Source organism: Eptatretus burgeri, chromosome 12 (assembly GCF_056783735.1).
Source record: "Eptatretus burgeri isolate ZD-2024b chromosome 12, Ebu_testis_v1, whole genome shotgun sequence".
In the NCBI taxonomy this organism is placed as follows: domain Eukaryota; kingdom Metazoa; phylum Chordata; class Myxini; order Myxiniformes; family Myxinidae; genus Eptatretus; species Eptatretus burgeri.
The window spans coordinates 67,940,633-67,962,151 of record NC_140972.1 but is presented as its reverse complement, the minus strand read 5'-3'; the positions used below and the strand labels follow the sequence as shown (position 1 = coordinate 67,962,151).

General features: G+C 42.3%; 1 protein-coding gene across 1 annotated transcript; it reads left to right on the top strand.

Annotated features, from left to right (window-relative positions):
- Positions 1–1,593: 1,593 nt before the first annotated feature.
- Positions 1,594–21,055, top strand: SNRPG (small nuclear ribonucleoprotein polypeptide G). Its single transcript, XM_085848421.1, has 4 exons — positions 1,594–1,833; positions 1,952–1,974; positions 17,206–17,330; positions 20,623–21,055. The coding sequence occupies exons 1-4, from the start codon at positions 1,802–1,804 to the stop codon at positions 20,671–20,673; spliced, it is 231 nt and encodes a 76-aa protein (XP_085704547.1). The 5' UTR covers positions 1,594–1,801; the 3' UTR covers positions 20,674–21,055.
- The last annotated feature ends 464 nt before the right edge of the window (positions 21,056–21,519 follow it).

Sequence of the window (21,519 nt, the reverse complement as noted above, 5' to 3'; positions counted from 1 at the left end):
AGGGCCAGCAATGAGTCATAAATGATGAACTTTTCTTAATCCATAATTTAACCATTCCATCAGCATTTAAGTACCATATAGTCGTGGCCAAAAATATTGGCACCCTTGCACTTTTTTTTAAATCAAATAATGAACCATTTCTTGCAGAAAATTGTTGAAATTACAAAAATCTTTTGGTATCCACAGATGTTTTTCTTTGACTTGCAGTGGAGCAAAACAAAGAAAGCTGAAAAAATGACCAAATCTTAGCTAAATCTTTGCGAAATCTTTGCTAAATCATTGTGAAATCTTTGCTAAATCTTTGCTAAATCTTAGCTAAATCTTTGCAAAATCTTTGCTAAATCATTGTGAAATCTTTGCTAAATCTTTGCTAAATCTTAGCTAAATCTTTGCTAATCATTGTGAAATCTTAGCTAAATCTTTGCAAAATCTTTGCTAAATCATTGTGAAATCTTTGCTAAATCTTAGCTAAATCTTTGCTAATCATTGTGAAATCTTTGCGAAATCTTTGCTAAATCTTTGCGAAATATTTGCTAAATCTTTGCGAAATATTTGCTAAATCTTTGCGAAATCTTTGCAAAATATTTGCTAAATCTTTGCAAAATATTTGCTAAATCTTTGCGAAATCTTTGCTAAATCTTTGCGAAATCTTTGCAAAATATTTGCTAAATCTTTGCGAAATCTTTGTTAAATCTGATTTAAATCGGAGCACATTTACATGAAAATGGCCCTGACAACATTTATTGACACCTTTTAGAAGTTGTTCGAAATCATTAGATTTCAAGCAGGTGTTTCTCCTTTACTGTGGAATTTGCAACTTTGTAAGGTTCGCACACTCGCCTTGAAGTTGTCTGTCATGGGGTTCTAATCCTGATCCAGCTATAAACTGCCATCCTGGTGTATCACAGGCAGGGTGATTAAGCAATGCGTGTGCCGTCCCTCGGATCGATGTTAAAACTGGGTGTCCCGTCTCCCGGCATTCGTTGATGGACGTTAAAGCTCCCCACGGTGTCCTTTGCGAAGAGTCGGCGAGCTATCGCCGGCATCATCGAAGAAATTACAAATTCTTGCCCTATTACTACTGCTGGGAAGGCAATGTCAAACCACCGAGGACAAGAAACTGCTTCGGCAGCACCGACGCTCTGTGACAATTGCACCATAATGGTTCCTCACAATCAGGATCATGTCATCATGACCCGAACCAACTGACCGTTCGCTCTTCTTCAATTTGGTGACGGCTTCTTATTATTATTATTATTTTGTTTCTCTTCCACCAAAAAAGCTTCTTCTTCTTTATATTTTTTTCATTCCCATCCTCTTGCAAAGAATACGTTGATAAATACTCCCCACCACTTTTCCATTCACCTCCACGATCTCCGGACGTCACGTCGTACCAGTTTTATCCGAGGAAATCCATATTCGGTGAAGCCTTCCGGTTCGTCCTCACAACGCAAATTTGCCGCCTCTCGTCCCGAGCTTCCTCTCCTTTACAATTCCCCTTTCCTTTCCCCATTCTGCATTCCCCGCTCCCCCAAAATTAAAGTCGCTCACCACACCGTTCCCATAAAAGGTGTTTATAGATCTCGGTAGATCTACGAAACCTCAACGTTGTGACAAGAGAGGATGAGCCAATGGGAGGCTCTGATACTAAAGTCCTTCAAAGGGATCTCGTGGCGAATGAGCCAATGAACGGAGGCGTTTTTACACGGTGCGCTGTGTCAGTTTGACAGCGTGCTTGTTGGTCACCGTTGTTTGCCTAGTTTTAGGCCTTTCGTCGAGATATTTCCGGAAGAACCTCATCATGAGCAAAGCGCACCCTCCAGAACTGAAAAAGTAAGTGTACATATTCGTCCTCAGGTTTGGAGCTTCAAGTTAATTCGAACTTGCGCATGTTTTACTCCGTGTTCATCGGGTTCGCTTTATTTTAAAAAATTTAACCGTTGTTTTGCAGGTTCATGGACAAAAAGTTGTGTCGTAAGTATCCTTTTGCTCCCTCACATTTGCACAACTGTTCGTAAATTTTGCGACATGTAAGATCGTCGTTGAACATTTACTGTGGGAAAAACAAACGTACGTTAAGAGAGGACGTTTGATCCAACTCGTCCGTGTCATATCCCCGTTTCGTTCATCCGACCTCGAATGATAAATAATCCCACCTATCCTTCAGATAATTCATTCACACGAGACAAAAGAACGTTGGACGTGTTGGTACCGTGTGCTGATGGAGGATCAATAGATAGGATGAGGCACACCTTGGTACTCTTCATCACCCAGAGGTTTCACCATTGACTCGTTCTTGCTGGTAGGGTTGGCACCTCCGTGTAATTACCTCCACCACCGACTTATTCACCCCTGGTTGTCGTATGGAAGCTTAGTTGCCGGGGTAGCTATCATTTATTGAAGCGCGACTGTGTCGCTGATGCAGTGCCCCTCTACCAGTACACACACTGGAACTGGTACTCATTTTGTCGACCTCGGAAGGATGACAGGCTGATTCAACCCCACCTGGTATTAATTCAGCAGCCGGCGGGGTTTGAACTCGGGACCCTAGGATCTCAAGCCGCCACCCGAACCACTGAGCCAACACCAGGCTATTCACCCCTGTTTGGAAGGCTCTCTGTCTATCTGTGAGCAGGATATCTCAAACAATTATGGACATGTTGGGTGTGTGACGAGGAAGGATTGATTCGATTTTGGTGAAGATCTGAATCTGGATCTGGATACGAGAATTATTTAATTTTTAAAGTGATTCTTCACCATTGAGATGTGGGGCCAAAAACTATGTAGTATTGTATTAGCATGATATTTCAAAAATGTGTTGGCCCCGATATGTTCTCGTGGATCAGGCATTACGTGGTGTAGGTATGTGCTCTACCAAGTGCCCTTCCAGTTATTGTTTATTTTACTTTTTGATCCTTGCAATGATTGAAGCCTTGTCCAGAATATCGTTCATAACTGACAATCTCCGCTGCCCAGGCTTTTCTGTGTGATCGCTCCTCGTGCCAAAAAATTTCAAAAATGTGCATTTTTAGCGATAATTGCACAAGTGTGATTATGAAAGAATTTCCAAAATTGGTTTAAAAACAAAAAAATTATTTGGCTTGCCTTGCCTCTGTTTTTCAACCAATCCAGACCACAGACTTAATAGATCGACATTGATTCTGTTTTTCTTTGGATTCCATATGTCAAAGGTAGGGCTGTCGTTATTTTATTTTTTTCAGAAATTTCAAGGGGCTAACCCGAATTTAGGTTGATATTTATGAGAAAAAAAAATATTAAAAAAATATGAACCCGAAAAACAATATTTTAGGGGTTGTTACCGTCCATCGAAATTTGAAAAAAAAAATTCATTTTATATTTTTCTTTTTTTTAAATCTTATGCCAAAATGACTAACATGTAATGTATGATGTTTTCTGGTGCATTAGAATCTGAAATGCTGCAGAAAAATATTGTTGAACTTGGCAAGATTTTTCCAGTCCGTCTCGGTGAAACTTGAAAAGTCTTAAAAATCAAGATTTTATGTATTTTTCGCGTTTTTCGAACTCCGCAATTTGCAGACAGAGTCTTTTAACAGAGGGGACAAGAGCTATATTTCACTTGTTCAAAGTTGATTTCTTACAGTCCAGGAATCGTTTTCGGTGATCAGTTACCGCTTTGTAATAGGTACTGCTTTTGCTCCTCATCGTACGTAATAAGACTGTTGTACTCGGTCGCCAGGGCTACACCACGCTCTGCACAGTCATTCACAACTTTCAGCTTGCTGACGATAGTACGGCTCTGTACAAAACCATCTTCAGTTTCCCATTGATCCAGGTCTTTGTGCAGAAAGTCAGTTCAAATGCAGCACATCAAAAAAACTTCTGCTTCTCGGAGATGCGAAATCTTCCAGTTTTTGGCGCATGATATCTTTCTGGTGAACAACAGCTCTTTTTCGATGCTTCATCATCGTCATTGTCTTGTTATTTTAGAGTTTGAGATATTTTTTTATTTTTGTCTCAATTGACACGTTTCGGTCAAATAGACATCATAGGTCATGTGGAGGTTGGGTCGGTTCATTCAGTTTCGTTGTGCAGATCGCCAATCTAAACGAAATTCACCCTGTACATTCATGAGAACACACCATTGAAATTCCTACTTGTTTCCATATGCACAAGTTGACACACCGACAGTTATTACCATTTGAAATTACCACCGTGAAGTGGTCATGGAGTGCTTCTAATCACGAAGGAAACGACCAGGAAACAACAAATCAAGATGGCGGCGCCCATGGTTGTCTGGTGATTTCGAGTGATTTTTGGTCTTTCAACAACGAAATATGTGTTGTTTCACACTTGGGCGGGGAGGAAGATGAGAAAGTGACGCAATTCACGGATAAGAGCTGGCGTAAGGTATGCGAGTGTGCGAAGGCTTGGTGCGACGCCACAGATAGTGAAACTATCAACAAATGCCGTTTGCTGGCTGATCAAATTATGAAACTGCTGCCAATGACTGATCCTCCTGCGGATGCCGGCCGTCACCGGTTCTGCTATGCGTCGTCTTGTAACAAGGATCATATAAAACGCGCTGAAGCCAGGAAAAGGAAATCAGAAGCCAGCACTACTGCAGTTTGGTGGGTGGACGAGAAGAAGAGTGGCACTCGTACCACAAAATACGTAGAAAATCCCTCAGAACCTTTGTAGAAAGGGTGGCTGGCAAATCAGCTTGTTGACTACCAACAATTTGTGTGATATGCCAGAAAAAAAGACAAATTCATCCGTGTCAAAGGAAAATCTCAACGTGATCAGTTGTCCCTGGCATAGCAGAAACGCAGGATGGAGGAAAGCTGAGGGAAACTGCTGAGCAGAGGAGAGATGAACGTGATGTGAGAATAATCACAACTATAAAGGATAAAGACTGTGTGGCGCTGGAAGTTTGTTTTCACCGTAAATGTTATTATGAGTATGTGAATGACACATACCACAGACAGAGTGAAAGGAAACTCCAAACTCAGAAAGTGAACTATGACTCAACATTTGACATTTTCTGTGATAAAGTAATCCAGGTAAGACTCATTGATGGAAAGCAATCTATACATATGAAGAAGTTGTGTGAGATGTTCAATGACCTACTTAGAGTATGCGAAGGTCAGGATAAGGCCAACTACCAGGCAACAAGACTGAAGAAAAGACTGCAGGAATGGTACCCAGACATGATTTTCTATCGTCCACCAAAAATGTCTGAGAGCGAAGTGGTGTACATGAAGGACATTGATATTGGTTCCATTGCTCAGGCTGCTGTTGTAGACAGTAGCTCTACAACAGAAACAGAGTCAACTACAGACGATCACCTAAACTATGCCAGGTACTTACCCGTTTACTGGCTGGAAATGGCCGGGCAAGAGCACTCCCACCCAGACACCTATCAAGCGTTCATGGACGGCAAATGGACTGCCCAACGGCATACTCGTTATGGATGTAGTAGTGTTGCGTGTGATCAGATCATAGAGCAGACTTTAAATAGGGACAGCAAGACCAGTGGAGGCATCATTGGTTACACTCAGAAAAGCACAGCTGTGAAGAAGTGGATCCTGTCCCAACCAGCACGTGCGGAAATCGCAAGGAAATGTGAGTCCATGGCGGGTATCCACAACGAGCCCCGAACGAGAAAGGATTTGGATGTGTCGAGCTCGAAGAAGAACGAAGTAGTGGTGGTACAAGTGATGGACACAGTACTTCAAATGATTAACCCTTTCTCCGGCGCTCACCTTGAACTCGTCAATATTAGTTCAGGTGTCATCGCACCGCCAGCCACTTCCGCGGACTTGATGAACGCGTATGTCAAGGGAGAGAATGCTGTCGTGCAATTAATGTGTGATCGGCTTCTCTCGGGTGAGGTCCCATTCTTCAGTCAGATTTTGAAGGCCAAATTGGCAACTTTCTTGAAGGCGCGAGGCAAGTCGGCAACTCCCCACCAGCAGACGCCGAAGGTTGAAATTGTGAATGAACGTTGTCTTTTCACACGACTGCTGTTGATTGGCGAGTAAAGCAATGTAACACTCCACGATTTGCTCGCATACCCACTGGCGAACATATCTTTCCCGCTGGCATCCGGTGATGGTTCGATTGCTAAGACGGACAAAGCCAAACTCCGCAACCATAAACTGAAACTGTGGCCTGATTGCCGTGTGGACGCTCGGCCTATCCAAGGTGCAACAATTGTGGATGGAATAGCCGTTATTCAGGTGATAAAGGCTGGTTCACTGCATAACACTTTCGGCAAACTGGAAGAGATGGTGCTGAACATCGTAGTGGCCAAAGCACGACATAACCAATCTTCGAGACTGGACGTGGTGGTTGATGCTTACCCAAGTATCAGCATCAAGTTCCTGGAGCACGGCAGACGAGCGGGCAGGGCGGGCGATCTTCAGGTACGAACCATCTACAGCCGTGATGAAGCCCTTCCAAAACAGTGGGCCAATTATCTCCTGAGCGGAGCCAACAAGGAGGCGTTGATAGAGTTCATCGTTGAATCGTGGACGAGAAACATCTCTCCATCAAAACTGGGTGACATGCTGTTGTACGTCAGTCATGCCGGCAAATGTGAGAAAATCAAGGCGTCGAATGGTGTCATGACTGTGTCGTCAGTACCTGAACTTGAATGTGACCAGGAGGAAGCTGACACGAAGCTCCTGCTACATGCCGCTCACGCGGGACAGAATGAAGAGTCAGTGCGCATAGAGAGTTTCGACACCGATGTGTTTGTGTTGGCGTTGGCTCACTCGAAGTCGATTCGGGCGCGAAATTTCCATCTGGTCACAGGAAGTCCCAAGGAGATTATCGTCGTTGACATTAGGAAGCTGAGTAATGCCCTGGGAAGTTCTGTCTGCGATGCGTTGATAGGTTTGCACAATTTCACGGGAAGTGATACCACCAGTGCATTCCATGGTAACGGCAAAACAAGGCCATTCGACTTGATGAAGGGTCCCCATCTCATCACCTGTTTCGGGAGCATTGGTCGAGAATTCACGCCAGATCAGAATATCATTCACAACCTGAAACAATTCGTCTGTGCCATGTGCAATCAGCCGACCATGAAGAGTGTGGATGAGGCTCGCTACAAGCTATTCTGCAGCCAGTCGCTGGGAGAACAGAAGTTGCCGCCTACAAGCGACGCTCTGATGCTGCAATGCAAAAGAGTGAACTATCAGTCTGCGATCCACCACCGCGTTACTGAGAGGTTTATAGAAGCCCCTTCTCCTACATTTCATGGATGGATGGAACACAATGGAGCACTGATTGTTCACTGGCTGAACAAACCACCAGCGCCGAAGGAACTGTTAGAGGCGACGAAATGTAATTGCAAGAAGACGAAATGCGAGACCAACCAGTGTTCTTGCCGGTCAAAAGGACTGTCCTGCGCAGAGTGCTGTGGGTGTCAAAACTGCGCCAACGATGAACAGACCCGTGCAGAAATGGAACTTATGGATGATGAAAGCAGAACTGACGATGATTTCGACGACGAACTGTGAATGCGGGTGTCACACTGCTTTTGCTGTGGTAATCCACTACACAGTAGTATTCAGATTGGTTAGCATGTAATAGTGGACTTGAGTTTTGTAATAACAGCAGTCAAGAGTCGAGTTCAGCAACCGCTTCAGAGCAAGAAATACTGGAGTTCTAAGACAGTAATCTTCTTGTGGCGGTTCTACTTTTCATCAGGCTGAGTCGCGCAGTGTCTTTGTCTTTCATTTAATCCATAATAACCAATGTAACTGTCTTTAATAGGCGCTGTAACTGCCTTTAATAGTCAATGTAACTACCTTTAATAGCCAGTGTGGCTGCCTTTTAAGCAAAAAGTTGCCTTGGTCAACTCGAAGGCCTGTCTGTTCGGTCCAGACGTTTTCGGCCGGTAAAAATATGTAACTGCTTCGGTTTACGACCTTTAATAACAGTGAATAGGGCTCTGTATAAACATATTGTATCATTTTAAGACCTCACAAGAGTTTTCTTTGATGAACATATCAGTCTATCCTTGATTCTTCATTTCTGTGTCAAAAACGTGCTTTAATGTTCGGTGTATCTTTAATTGCCAAAAATGACCAATTGTGTCACATCCTCGACGTGGAAACAAGTGGATTTGGACTCAGCGTCTAAAATTCTTTAAGTATGCCAAATTTCATCCAGATTGGTGATCTGCACAACGAAAATCATTTTCTGAAGGTAATAGCGAGTGCCTCCACATGGTCTATAATAGTATCAGTTCTACCGATAAATACCACAGCTGTCCCAGCAACTTTTTCACCATTGCCTTAGATATATCAAAGTTCACTTCAGAATATTTATCCATTCGCTTTAACAATGTCAGGTCGTTCGCACTAGCCAAGATGGAATTCGGGGGCAGTAAACCACGCTTTGACTCAAAGGTCAAAATTGGTCATCAATGATTTTGGCCTGATTAACCTCCGCCATCGAAGATGGACGGAGGTTACTGTTTTCACCCCTGTCTGTTTGTTTGTTTGCTTGTGAACAGTATTACGGAAAAACTCCTCGACGGATTTCGACGAAACTTGGTGGGGGGATTAGGTATGGTCCAAGGATCATGCCATTAGATTTTGGACATGGTTCAAAGTCCAATATGGCCGCTATGGTGGCCATTTTGAAAAAATATTTGAATTTTTCTTTTTGCATTTCTACATGTTTTAAGTGATTTCCAACCAAAAAAATAAATAAATTTGTTAGAGAAAAAGAAAACAAAATTTTGCAACTTTTTTCAAAAAAAATTTCGATTTTATTTGAAAAATATTTCAATTTTTTTTTTTGCATTTCTACATGTTTTAAGTGATTTGCAACCCCGCCCCCCCCCAAAAAATTGTTGGAGAAAAAAAACCCAGAAATTTTGCACCTTTTTTAGGTCATCTCAACCGAGATGACCTAATAAAACCGGACCAAATGTCCGTACGTCCATCAACAATTTTTCTTTCCGATCTTAATGAAACTTCGTATGTGGGTAGAAGTCGATGAGTGTTGCACAACGATATAACTTTTGTCCAGGTTCAAGGTCAGGGACGAGGTCACGTAAGTTATAAAAATCGCCATTTTCAAAACCTATCTCGTCTGCCATTCTACAAGATATTCGGCAACTGTTTATTGATTATGATAGTAAAAAATATTATCTTGTATCTTACTGGACAGATTTTTGAATTTCCTTCCCGTTTGATCGTCACGTGATCTGGAAGATGGCCAAAAACGCCGATGCGATTCGCAAAGAAGGAAGGAAGCAGAAATGAAATAGAAATAATATGGAATAGGCAAAGCCTAGAAGCGAACGTAGAATTCTTCTTACATTCGCTTCTGACTTTACATAAAACTTGTTCACAACTGTATACTTGCCAACGATACCGTGGTACGTGTAAGAGCCGCACAGCTGATGATTTTGACGCAATTTCCGTTTACTTCGGCCTGAATTCAGGATCAGCGAACAAATAATATAAATCGCGATTAAAAAAAGATTTTTTTTTGATGATGCGGGAGATATCTTTATTAAAATTAACTTTGGGGGAAAAATAATTGAATAAATAAATAAACGATCACTTCTGGTCAAGAATAAAAGAAATTAAAAGTTCCGGAAAGAGTTTCAAAATCACTCCTGGTAATATTAAATACTAAATAAAGACTTCCTGTCATGAAAAAAAATCACCTTCGGAAGTATAAAATTAACTTTGGGGAAAAAATAATTGAATAAATAAATAAAGACTTCCGGTCATGATCTCCCGGCATGCATCATTCTCCGTGGGAAAAAAACCAGCAACAAAACAAAAAACGGAAGCAAAATGGTCATAGCCAACGACACGGATTCACAATTGGCAGGGTATTGTGTTGTTTTTGTTGTTTCCTATTCTCTCATGTGCACGCGTTAAGTAATATTCACAAGATAGAAATAGAACCCAATCGTGTTTATACACCGCACAGCGTTTAACAACAACCGCAAGCAAAAAGTCATAGCTAACGCCACAGATTCGAAATCGCCAGGGCTATTGTGTCGTTGTTGTTGTTGTTATTATTTCCTATTCTCTCACGTGCACGCGTTAAGTATTAAGCTCACTTCGTTCGCTATAAAACACATTTTTAGCCTTTTATATTTATACATTTTCCGCCGAAGGTGCAAAAGTTTCAAAACCCAAAATGTAAACGTCAGCATTTATTTTCAAAATATAATTTCGTGCGCGCGCGCCAAAATGCCGAGTCATCTTTAACCAAACTGCGCAGTAGAACTGCACAGTAGTCCGGTCATGGCGTCTGAGCAGTGGCCAGCATGGTTCAGATTGACTGTGGTTTCTGGGGCGAAGGTGATTGTTAAGAAGTATGTCGGCGGTATAAATTCGAGTGACTGTATTGGTGATTTAATCACGCAACATCTTGACAACGAATATTCTGGCCGAACGATTGCATCAATTCAGTGCATCAGCAGGGATAATTCGCAGGCTCCTCTCGATCGTGCCGATATCTAACATAATCAGCGGCGGACATAGGGCTGCAGGCTGTTGGGCGAAGCCACGGATCCCGGATGAGGGGATAAGTGATAAATCATGCTACGTGCTTCGGGCTTTCTGATTAATATATCAATGAGTACATTCCATAATTAATGAATTAATAATTAATGAATCTGGCATACAAAATGTTTTTTCATACCTGACATGTTACTTTGTGCAGTGTCACGAAACTTCTGTGGAATTAATGAATTTGCTCGCTCTAACGATTTTTCAAACCTCAATATCCCAATAAATACTTGACCAATTTTCATTCTGAAAGTTGCATTATAATCAGTGAAGAATAATCTACAGGATTATCATAATCTCCAAGAGCTAAGCCTATTTTTTTCGTTTTTTTTTTTCTATTTATTAATTACTAGCCGAAACCCCGTCACAGATGGATTCCGTTCATTCAACCACCCTCACCAGGTCACCCACACTCGAGGGACATGGACTGGACAGGGCGTGCTTTCCCCCTCCTACTCCTCCCCAGCCCCTGCCCCTGCCCCATTCCCCCCCGCCTCCCACCTCCTGCCTTCAATTTGCTTACCCCCGCCCAAAAATGTAATTGCCCAGCCCGGCCACCGCCTCTTCACTCCCCGTCCCCCGTCTCTTGATTCCCCGCCCCACTTGCCCCTGGGCCTCCACCCCCTGTCCACCCCCTCACACTCAACCCCGCCTAATTCACCCCAGCCCCCGCCCACTCATCCCCCGCCCCATTTCCCCCCCATCTCCCGCTTCCAATTTGCTTACCCCCCGCCCAAAAATTTGCTTACCTTGCCCCCCGCCTCTTCATCCCCCGCCCCCGCCTCTTCACTCCTCGCCCCCGTCTCTTCATCCCCCACCCCCGCCTCTTCACTCCCTGCCTCCGTCTCTTCAATCCCCACCCCACCTCTTCACTCCCTGCCTCCGTCTCTTCATCCCCCACCCCCGCCTCTTCACTTCCTGCCACCGTCTCTTCATCCCCCACCCCCGTCTCAACGAAAAGTGTTTATTCTGCTTCAGAGTTGAAAGTTGACTCTTGCCACTATGTGCAATGCACTCTTACAGGTACGAAGTCTCTTTCAGTCCAGGTCACAGTACCAAGAAAAACGTGACGCGACCGCTCGGAGGAGCACAAAATTGGTCCTTCAGTATTAATATATAGAAGATACAATGTTTCTTGTTACATTTTTTGTGTGAAATTCACATTCTGAGGAAGTCAGCATGTACAGAAGAGGGTTTTACATTGCAGACGCTATTTTCGAGGAGTGGAATTGCACCTCTCAGCGGTAACGGTCTGTCGACGACAGTCGTAATGACGTCAGCGAATGACCGATGATGTCATGACGTTCTGACGCCTCTCAGCGGTGACGTCACACGTTGCCATGTAAACGAATGTAAAACGAAAAGTGTTTTCTCTGCTTCAGAGTTGAAGTTTGACTATTGCCACTATGTGCGATGCACTCTTCCAGGTACGAAGTTTCTTTCAGTCCAGGTCACAGTACCGAGAAAAACGTGACGTGACCGCTAGGTGGAGCACAAAATTGGTCCTTCAGTATTAATATATAGATGTCATTAGTAGTATTATCCTCGTGTATCTCTGTGAACTATTTCAATCTAAACAGTTAGTTTGGACTGTTTCGTGGTTACCTGAACTGAACATTGAGAACTTGTGGTATTATAGAGATGACCGTCACCCCCACACGGGGGTAAATTTTTTTCAAAAAAATTTAGATTTTATTTTTTGGGCATTTCTACATGCGCGTCGATCTAGTTTAGTTTATTCAATCGTGGTTCAGTAGAGTCTGATCCATTTTGACCTATAATGAATAGGATATCAGGTTCACTTAAGTGACCCAGCAGTATTGGCGGCGGAGGTTTTGCACTCTTACCTTGCCGAGTGTTCCCCTCTAGTTCACCTTTGTATTTATACTCTTCCAGACAAGTTTTGGCACAATAGTACCTTGCTAAATTAATGGCCCTTCAAATTAAAGAACTGGTAAACATTGGCGTGGTCTCCGATGTCTTCCTTCTGATTTTTACAGGGTTTTCGTTTCAGCTTGTTTTATCCTTTGGAAAAAAAATTTCAGTCATTATCTGGAACACACTGAGTTTGTACCTAGTACAATGTTTCAGCTTAAATTTTCACACAATGTTGTCTCAAGGTTACATAACGAAACAAGAAAAAGAACAATCGAAGATTGCAGACCCTCGCCAGGACTTCTTTGTGTGTGGTGTTTATGTACTGGTGTGTTACATAATTAATGAAACAAGGACATCGGTTGAGCGCATACCTCCGCCCCGCAATGCCTGAACCACGAGAACATATCGGGGCCAACACATTTTTGAAACATCATGCTCGACATCATCATGCTAGTTTTTGGCGCTATTTCTCAATGGTGATGAATCATTTAAAAATTAATTAATTATCGTATCCACATCCGGATTCGGATCTTCACCAAAATCAAATCAGTTTGTCGTGGTCGCGCACCCAACATGTCCACCAAGTTTAATCCAAATCCGTCAACAACTTTTTGAGATATCGTGCTATATATCGTTTTTGGTCCTATCTCTCAATGGTGAAGAATCACTTAAATAATTCTAGTAGTCAGATGCGGATCGAGAGCTTCACCAAAATCTAATCAATTCATCCTTGTCACACACCGAACCTGTCCACAAAATTTCATCCGGATCCGTTCACAACTTTTTAAGATATCCTGTACACAAACAGAGAAACACAGACAGATAGAAAGGGGTGAAAACATGACCTCCTTCACCTTCAGTGGCAGAAGTAATAATAGATATAATTAGAAATGCCACTTTATAATTGCTGGCAGTGATCGGGTACCAAGACGTCACACTTTAGTGCACCCCCACTTTGATTGAACACCTGACCCTTAACGTTTCTTCATTATTAATCGATTGAATTTAGAATGGGATTAAAATTAATTCAATTCAAACCAAATAGGTACCAGTCCTGCATTGGAGTCACCAGAAGGAACCCAAACAAGCAAAAAGCAAAGATGAAGTAATCAGGAAGAACCTGGATCTAGGATTCGCATTTCAGCTGCTACTACTCTCCCCTCAAACACATCCAGGCGCAGCCAAGTGAGCCTTATTTAAAAATAAAAAAAAAATCCAAAAGAAGCCAGATCCAAAAAATATAATAATTCTGGCTGTCAGACCATGCATTCGATCAAGTTGACATTTCAAACGTATTCCCCATCACTGCTAGATCGTAATTATGAAGTTTCACATCGATTGATGAAGTGATTCAAGAGAAAGAAATTTTCTTTAAATAATTTTCGCTGCCAGACCATGTGACATCATTTATTCGTGAATTCTCTGGTATCACCAAGGCTTAGGGAACATTTGTGTGAAGTTTCCCCTCAATCTGTCCAGCTGTTCTGGATATTTTTGAAGGTTTTTTTTTTTTTTTAAACAATATGGCTGCTGAATCACGTGACCGATGACGTAATCATATTGTTTTTCTGTGGACCATTTTATCCCTCTATGACCCTTAAAAAATTTCATACTGATCAGATGTAGCGTTCTACATATGCAATTATGACGTAACGAAGGCACTTCTGATGTCATCAAAAAAAAATCACACTCATTCCCCATGAGGAGTACTTGCAGTGTGCCAAGTTTCAATTTTTCCTTGCGGTTTCAGAGATGGAGATCCAAAGTTTTCCGTTTTTCCAACATGGTTGCCACACCACATGACCTAAGGCATCATAATTATCAATACAACCTACTACTTGAGTAGTTGCTCTTATGGTGACAATTTTGTTTCGATTAGACAAGCGTTTGCGGAGAAAAACACCAAAGTTATGTGCGGACAAACAGACAGTGAAGCCAGTAGGTGGACATGGGTAGTCGACTACCCAATATAATCTGACGCGATGGGCCCGTTCGATGGGGAATGACCTTAAGATTAAGCACAAGAAAATTCATGATTCCAGCTTCAAGGGTTAATGCTGCAGATTGTTTTTTCGTTAAAATACCCCCACATTTAGAGGTTTTTCGGCCGTTGCTATGCAACGGAGGGGTCCATAGCAACGGTTCTTTCTCACACATAACTAGGACATACCATGAACCTACCATACCAGTTTCATGTATATCTGACTCATAGTCTCTGAGATATAACGAACTTCCTTTTTTTTATTGTTTTCGACCAGGGTTCATTCAAAGTCTATCTTCTCCGACAGTTTTCATAGGATCCGGCTGGAAATCTTTGACAATATGGCTGAATGTACTGCACACAGTTGCTCGTGGCCGGTTTTTATATTTTCGAAAAAATAATTTTTTTATGATTTTTCAAAATTTCAAAGTCCTGTTGCTAGGCAACGGTGGTGTCCATAGCAACGGTTCTCATTTGGACACAACGAGGTCATGGTATGAACCTACCAACCAAGTTTCATCAAAATCGCCATTGTATTAACAGAGCAGTGGACCGAACAGAGGGACAGACAGACAGACAAACATATCGACGGAAAAAGTGATAATAAGGGTAGAACAAATTTCAAAAAAAAAATTTTTTGAATTTTTTTTTTCCGACTACCCAACAAACGGACCCAAATGCAATACTCTCTCCTCCGGCGAGGGTAAAAAATGACGATTCAGGAGAGACAAGTCTGAAGACGACAATGGTTCACGAGCGGTATTTGACGATGTAGATTGTTTCAGAAGTCAAGGATGAGACAATGTGATAATTTTTGACCAAGTTATAAAAATGATCAATATGATGTGGTACGAGTGACAGGTTATTAGCTGCAAAATGTCGAAAACCCATTTTCGTTCAACAACTTTCAAAATTTGACCTTTGCATAACCTTTAAAGGTCACAAAACAATGTTGTTGGACATTAAAATAAGGAAACAGGATACGTGCTATAGCTTATTGGAGTTAGTTCGTCGAAGAAGGTCGAAAACCCGGTTCGATTCCCACAACTTTGAAAATTTGACTTTTGTGAACTTTAAAGGTCAAAGGTCAAGCATTATGACCTTTGGTGCAAAACTTCCTGGAACATTCCAGGAACAATATAACGTCATATAGGCGATATGGCATTTCGTACTCCTCGGATTTTCCATACTTTGATGAAATCAGCGTTAAAACAAATTTGAAGGGGGCGCCACGGGCAAGGTGTTCGAGATAGAGCAAAATGGTTTCAAGACTTAAGGTGGGGAATGACCTCAAGATTATGCATTAAAAATATTGTTATCCTAGCTCTCAAAGTTTGGGCGGTCGTATGATTTTTATGTCAAAATTCGCAATTTTCTTAGTTCTTGACCTTGACCTTGACCTTGACCTTGGGACGAAAATGAAAAATCGAGCTCCGTGGGGCTATGCAGGTGCCATTGGGCTAATCAAATACCGAAACCCCTTCCAGATTCGACAAACCCCCTCGGAGAAAATGTAACTTGAAATCGGCTACCCCCTAAAAACACGTTTTTTTTGGGCGTGGCTCCATCCATAATGGGCGCAGCACACCCATTCTCAGGAAAACACAACTAGATAATGATATAAACCTTCCACCCAAATTTTATCAGGATCGGATTAAAACCCACGGAGCTATGCTTGGGACAGACAGACAGACACAGACAGATAGGCAGACAGACAGACACACCCATAACGAATATTGTGGTCACTTACTGACTCGTGAACCAAAAAGAAAGCCTGAAGACTGAGATAAGAGCAAACTACAGTCACATGCTGATGACAAAACCCACTTCATTTGTATGCAGCACAAGGCTGTGGGGCAGCATCATGAGTTAAGGAGTACGGCTGTGCCGCTGATTTAATGCCATCCGTAGGTTAGCTCAGGAGTTATTAATCTGTTTAAAGTGACGGTAATAGCTCTTCACGAAGGACACCGTGGGATCTTTAACCTCCACCAACTAATGCTGGCAAGTGGGACGCCCAGTTTAACGTCCATCCGAGGGACGGCGCACACTTTGATGAATCACTCTGCCTGTGAAACACCGGGATGACAGTTTATAGCTGGGTCGGGATTCACAGTCTGGCTAGACAGCTTGGAGGTGAGTGTGTGTACCTCTAGGCCATCCTGTCAGCCTATGAAACCCAATAAGGAAACCGTATATAACATGGAATAGAGTATACAGCGAAGCTACAAGAGTATATAATAATTATCAACACCTGTGAATTGCACGAGGCCCCGGAACAATGGGAAGACCAATCTATGGAAATGATGTGAAAACTCGCTGGATTTTACCGCTCCTGCAATTTTATATCATCACCCACTGAGGAAGGAAGAAGGGGCCTATTGATGCCGACTTGATATCACGGGCGGGTGTTCAGTTCCATTGTGTAACTGGATCAAGGTAACGATCTGTAATCGATCGTGTGATTATGAAAGTTTATACAGGAAGTCGTCGGCGATTCGAAATAACTCCATCTGTGGCCACCATTGGATTTGCCATACTTGTCGCGATTCATTGAAGCGGGGACAAATGGCCACCCAATCCTAAACCGTCTGTGAGAACTGTCATCAAAACGGTCCCCATGTGTCTAACTTTATATATTTTTTGTTTTTTGCAAAATGTGTTGTTGTTTTTTTAATAATCAGTGATAGTATTGCATGGCATGGATTTGTGTTTTCATGAGCACCAAGTTTACCAATGTTTGAGATGCTGCACAAACAACGAATTGATTGCAATGTTTGTTTGTTTTCTATTGTCCTGCTGTGCACGCAGTGAAATTGAATGGCTCGCGGACAGTCACTGGGATCCTTCGAGGATTTGATCCTTTCATGAACCTGGTGGTCGATGAGACGACCGAGTCTGGGCCTGGCGGTACACATATTGATATCGGCATGGTGGTGCGTTTCCAAATAATTACTGCATTTTCATCATCGCTCAGGACAACTCTTGATATGTTTGTTCACGATGAAAGTGAAGCACGCTCTTTTCCCCTTCCTCTGAAAGTGAAAGTGAGATAGCATAAGGTTAATTTGCTGCTTTTGGTGTGTCTGTGTGTCAGTCAACTGTGCAAACAATTCTGGGTTACTTAATGCAGCAGTGCGTCACATGCTGAGACTGCAATATGTAGGGAATTTGTTGTTGTTGTTGAACAGAATTATCAAACCAGTTGAAATCTGCAGATTGGCTGGACATTTTGGCACTACTTCTTTCACTCCAAAGTGTGTTTGAGTGGTGCAGAAGGTTTGAAAATTGATGTGAATTGGTAATGGATGATTAATGTACTCATGTGCAAGCCAAGTCTTGTGATTCCGGCCAATATTACCCGTGTTGAACAGTTTATTGTGAGTAATCGCTGTATCGATTTGTGCTTGATATTGCTGCCAAACCGTGCAGTATTGGAAGTGGGGAAACAATCATTCAACTAGAAGGGTACTCGGTTGAGCGCATACCTCCGCCATGCAATGCCTGATCCATGAGAACCTATCGGGCCCAATAAATTTTTGAGATATCGTGCTATATATCGGTTTAGCCTGATCTCTCAATGGTGAAGAGTCGTTAAAAAAAAATTCTAGTAGTCTGATCTGGATCCGGATCTTTTCCAAAATCTAATCGGTTCGTCCTTGTCACACACCCAATCTGTCCACAACTTTTTTTTGACATCCTGCAAACAAACGGGAAGGGGTGAAAACATAACCACCTTCACCTTCGGTGGTGGATGTAATAATGTGGGATCCAAAAGTGCTCTCATTTGATTGTAAGGTAGTTGGGATTGGAAATGCTTAGCCATGCCCCTTTATAGAGCGGTATTGCTACCACGTGATTTCCGTCTCTTTGGACCAATACAGGAGCATTTGGCTGGCCTTGGGTTTCAAATTGATGAGAACGTCAAAGCAGATGTCCTGAAATGGCTGTGTACTTGTTCTAAAGATTGCCATGCGTCTCGTATTGTGTTACCACACCAAGTGTATATTTATTGTATTACCACATCAAATATGGTATGTTGAACTCGGGCTGGGCGATATTGATACTTTTGCTAGCTGATTATCGTCCCTCCAAATGTCGACGATCTAGCGATATATCGATATTGCGCAGTTACTTGTGCTAACATAGTGTGACCACCTGGCGGCGATAGCTGACTCTTTGGGGGTTCACACTATCGATGTTTATATTACCCTCATGATGACCCACTGTGCAATCGATCTAAGATCTAGGTATTAAGCCTGCTTCTGGCTTAGCGGCTGGGGTGGCTGGCTTGTGATCTTCGGGTCTGAGGTTGAGCCCTGTTGGATGCTGAATTCACACCAGGTGGGGTTGACTCAGCTTGTCGTCCTTCCAATGTCAGCAAAATGAGTACTCGTGTACTGGGGTAATAAACATTTAGGGTAACCTCTATTGGAGTGGCAACCCATCCAGGACTGTACTCCTTGCCAATGGAACTGCCGCGGCAGCCCAATGTGCCTTGTGTAGCGCGAAAGGAATTGTCTCATCAATATAATTGAATATATGTATTCTCAAACAAAGGGTTGAACTCTGTTTCTCACGACCCTTTGTAGTACTGGTCTTGTAACTCCCAACCCCCTGGAGTACCTCTGGCTGTGTCTTCCCCTCTGCTTACACCTCTTGTTCATCTGTGTGTTGTACCGTCATCCTAACAGTGACGACTCCATCTCTCTTAGACAACATGGACAAACTTTTAGCCACTCATCCCAACTCTCTCTTCCTCATGTGTGGCAATTTCAACTGTCACCATGCAAATTGACTGGGTGTTGGACCTCTCTCACAAGCCATGGCACTTTAGCAAAGACCTTTTGTGACTCCATGGGACTAACTCAATCTGTGAACTTTCCAACCTGGATTTCTCCCAATAGCAAAGCCTCCCTTTTGGACTTGGTGATGGCTAACTTTCCTGCAAATGTCTCCTGTTCTTCCTCTGCTCCTACTGGTTCACATGATCATATGCTTGTGAATGTCAACATCTCTGGCTATTTTCAGAGAGCTGCCTGAATGTTTGTGAGTCTGGCATTCCACTCAAGTAGATTGGCAGGGACTGCAAGCAGCCATCTCTCTTCATGACTGTTGTCCCATATCTACTACCCTTGATATTAACTCAGCCTGGGGATTCTTCCACAGAAACCTGCTTTCTCTCTCATGCACAGATTCATTCCATCTCATCTTCAATTATCCTACCCTTCTTTCCGCCCATGGTACACTGAATCCTGTGGTGAGGCAGTTGTTCTGAAACAACTTGCGTTCTCCTCCAAGAAGGTGAATCCACCCAAAGGCAATCTTGGTGCTTTCTAAAATGTCTGCAACAAGTGTATTACCACTCTCTGGAGAGCCAGAAAACATCTGTCCAACCTCAAGAATGAACTTTCAAACTTGTCTCCCTCCTCTAAAACCTGGTGGTGCCTTGTCAAGTTTGTCTCTGGTGTATGCTCCCCTTCCATCCCTTTCCTCTCTTCAAATGGCACCACAGCCTACTTTACTCGTGAGAAGGCTGAATGCTGTATTTGCTTCCAAATCCTATCCCCAACCCCTCACTCTTGGGGGTGAGCTGTTACCCTCACTCCCTCAACCACAACCCCTCACCCCAACATCCTTCACTGTCATTCCAAACTGCTCCTAGACTCTGTCATTTGCATCTCTGAGAAGGCGAAGAAGTTTTTCAACCCTCGACTGATACTGAACCGGATGGTATCAGCTCTTGTGTCCTAAAAACCTGCTCTGCCACCCTTTTCACTCTGTCATTTTCCATCTGCTCTGAAATCTGCCCACATCACTGCACCACATAAAAAGGTACAAAAACTGATCCCCTCAACAGACCAATCAACTTGCTTCCAATCATCAGCAAGGTCATGTAATCCATCATTGCAGTTGATATGAAATCCTTTCTTTTTCTCAAACTTGCACAAAAAACACAAGATCTCGTTCAGGTGAGATTTTACAATGTCGGAAAAAAAAAAAATAATAATAATTTTATCTTGGAATTGGGAGTTTATATTTGCATTTATCTCTTCACTTTACTCTCCAGATATATATATATATATATATATATATATATATATATATATATATATATATATATATATATATATATATATATATATATATATATATATATATATATATATATTGATAAAGACCTTTGTTTTGACCTCATGGACCTAAAAGGCTGTTTTTCTTTTACAGGTTATAAGAGGAAACAGCATCATCATGCTTGAAGCTTTGGATCGTGTTTGATTTTGGATTTTTTTTTTTAATGATTTGGCAGGAATGTTTAAAATATGGTTAAGATGATTGTGATGTGTATTGGCTTGCTGTGAGTGTATTGGCTTGCTGTGCCAACTTCTGTTTTGTTTTTTTTTCCTTGCCTGCCAAGTTATTCAATTATTGATTCTTCTGTTTGCTAACTTTATTTCGACCATTGGAGGAGGGTCGGGTTGTATGGGGTGCTCTTACAGTTGTATCCATTTCATGGTGCTATGCATTGTTAGCTGGTTCAACTGTTTTGATGTCAGCCAATGGGTACTGCTGTTGTGTGATGCAGTTCCCTATACTTGTACACATTCTCTCGGACAATGACTGATTCTTTTTATATTAATTAAAGGATATTAGAAGGCTGTCTGTGGTGTTCAAAATGTTGTTTTAATTATATATTTAAAAAAAAATATTTTTTTATTTTTGAATCGTAAAGGGAAAAAGAAAAAGGTTGGAGAGGTTGAGAATTATGCACATTCACCTCCGAGCCATCTAGCCAGGGATTGAATATCGGCTGAGCTATAAACTGTCATCCTGATGTTTTGCAAGCACGACTCATCAATGTGTGTGGTCCTCAGGTACTTCTCAAAGTAATGGCTTATTTTAGAGCTGTGAGCCATTTCAGGTAACAATCCTTATCCTGGACACACACTTTATTGTATTTCACCCCCGAACTCGGCAGTTTCCTCGGGTTTCTGCGCATGCGCACCAAGCTTCTTGGGGGTGGATGACGTCATTTTGAAAGTTGCATGTTCCTTCCCTAACCTATAAGGGCACCATATGAGTGGAACAGCTGTGCTCCCACTCAGGATACAACCAGTAGCCACA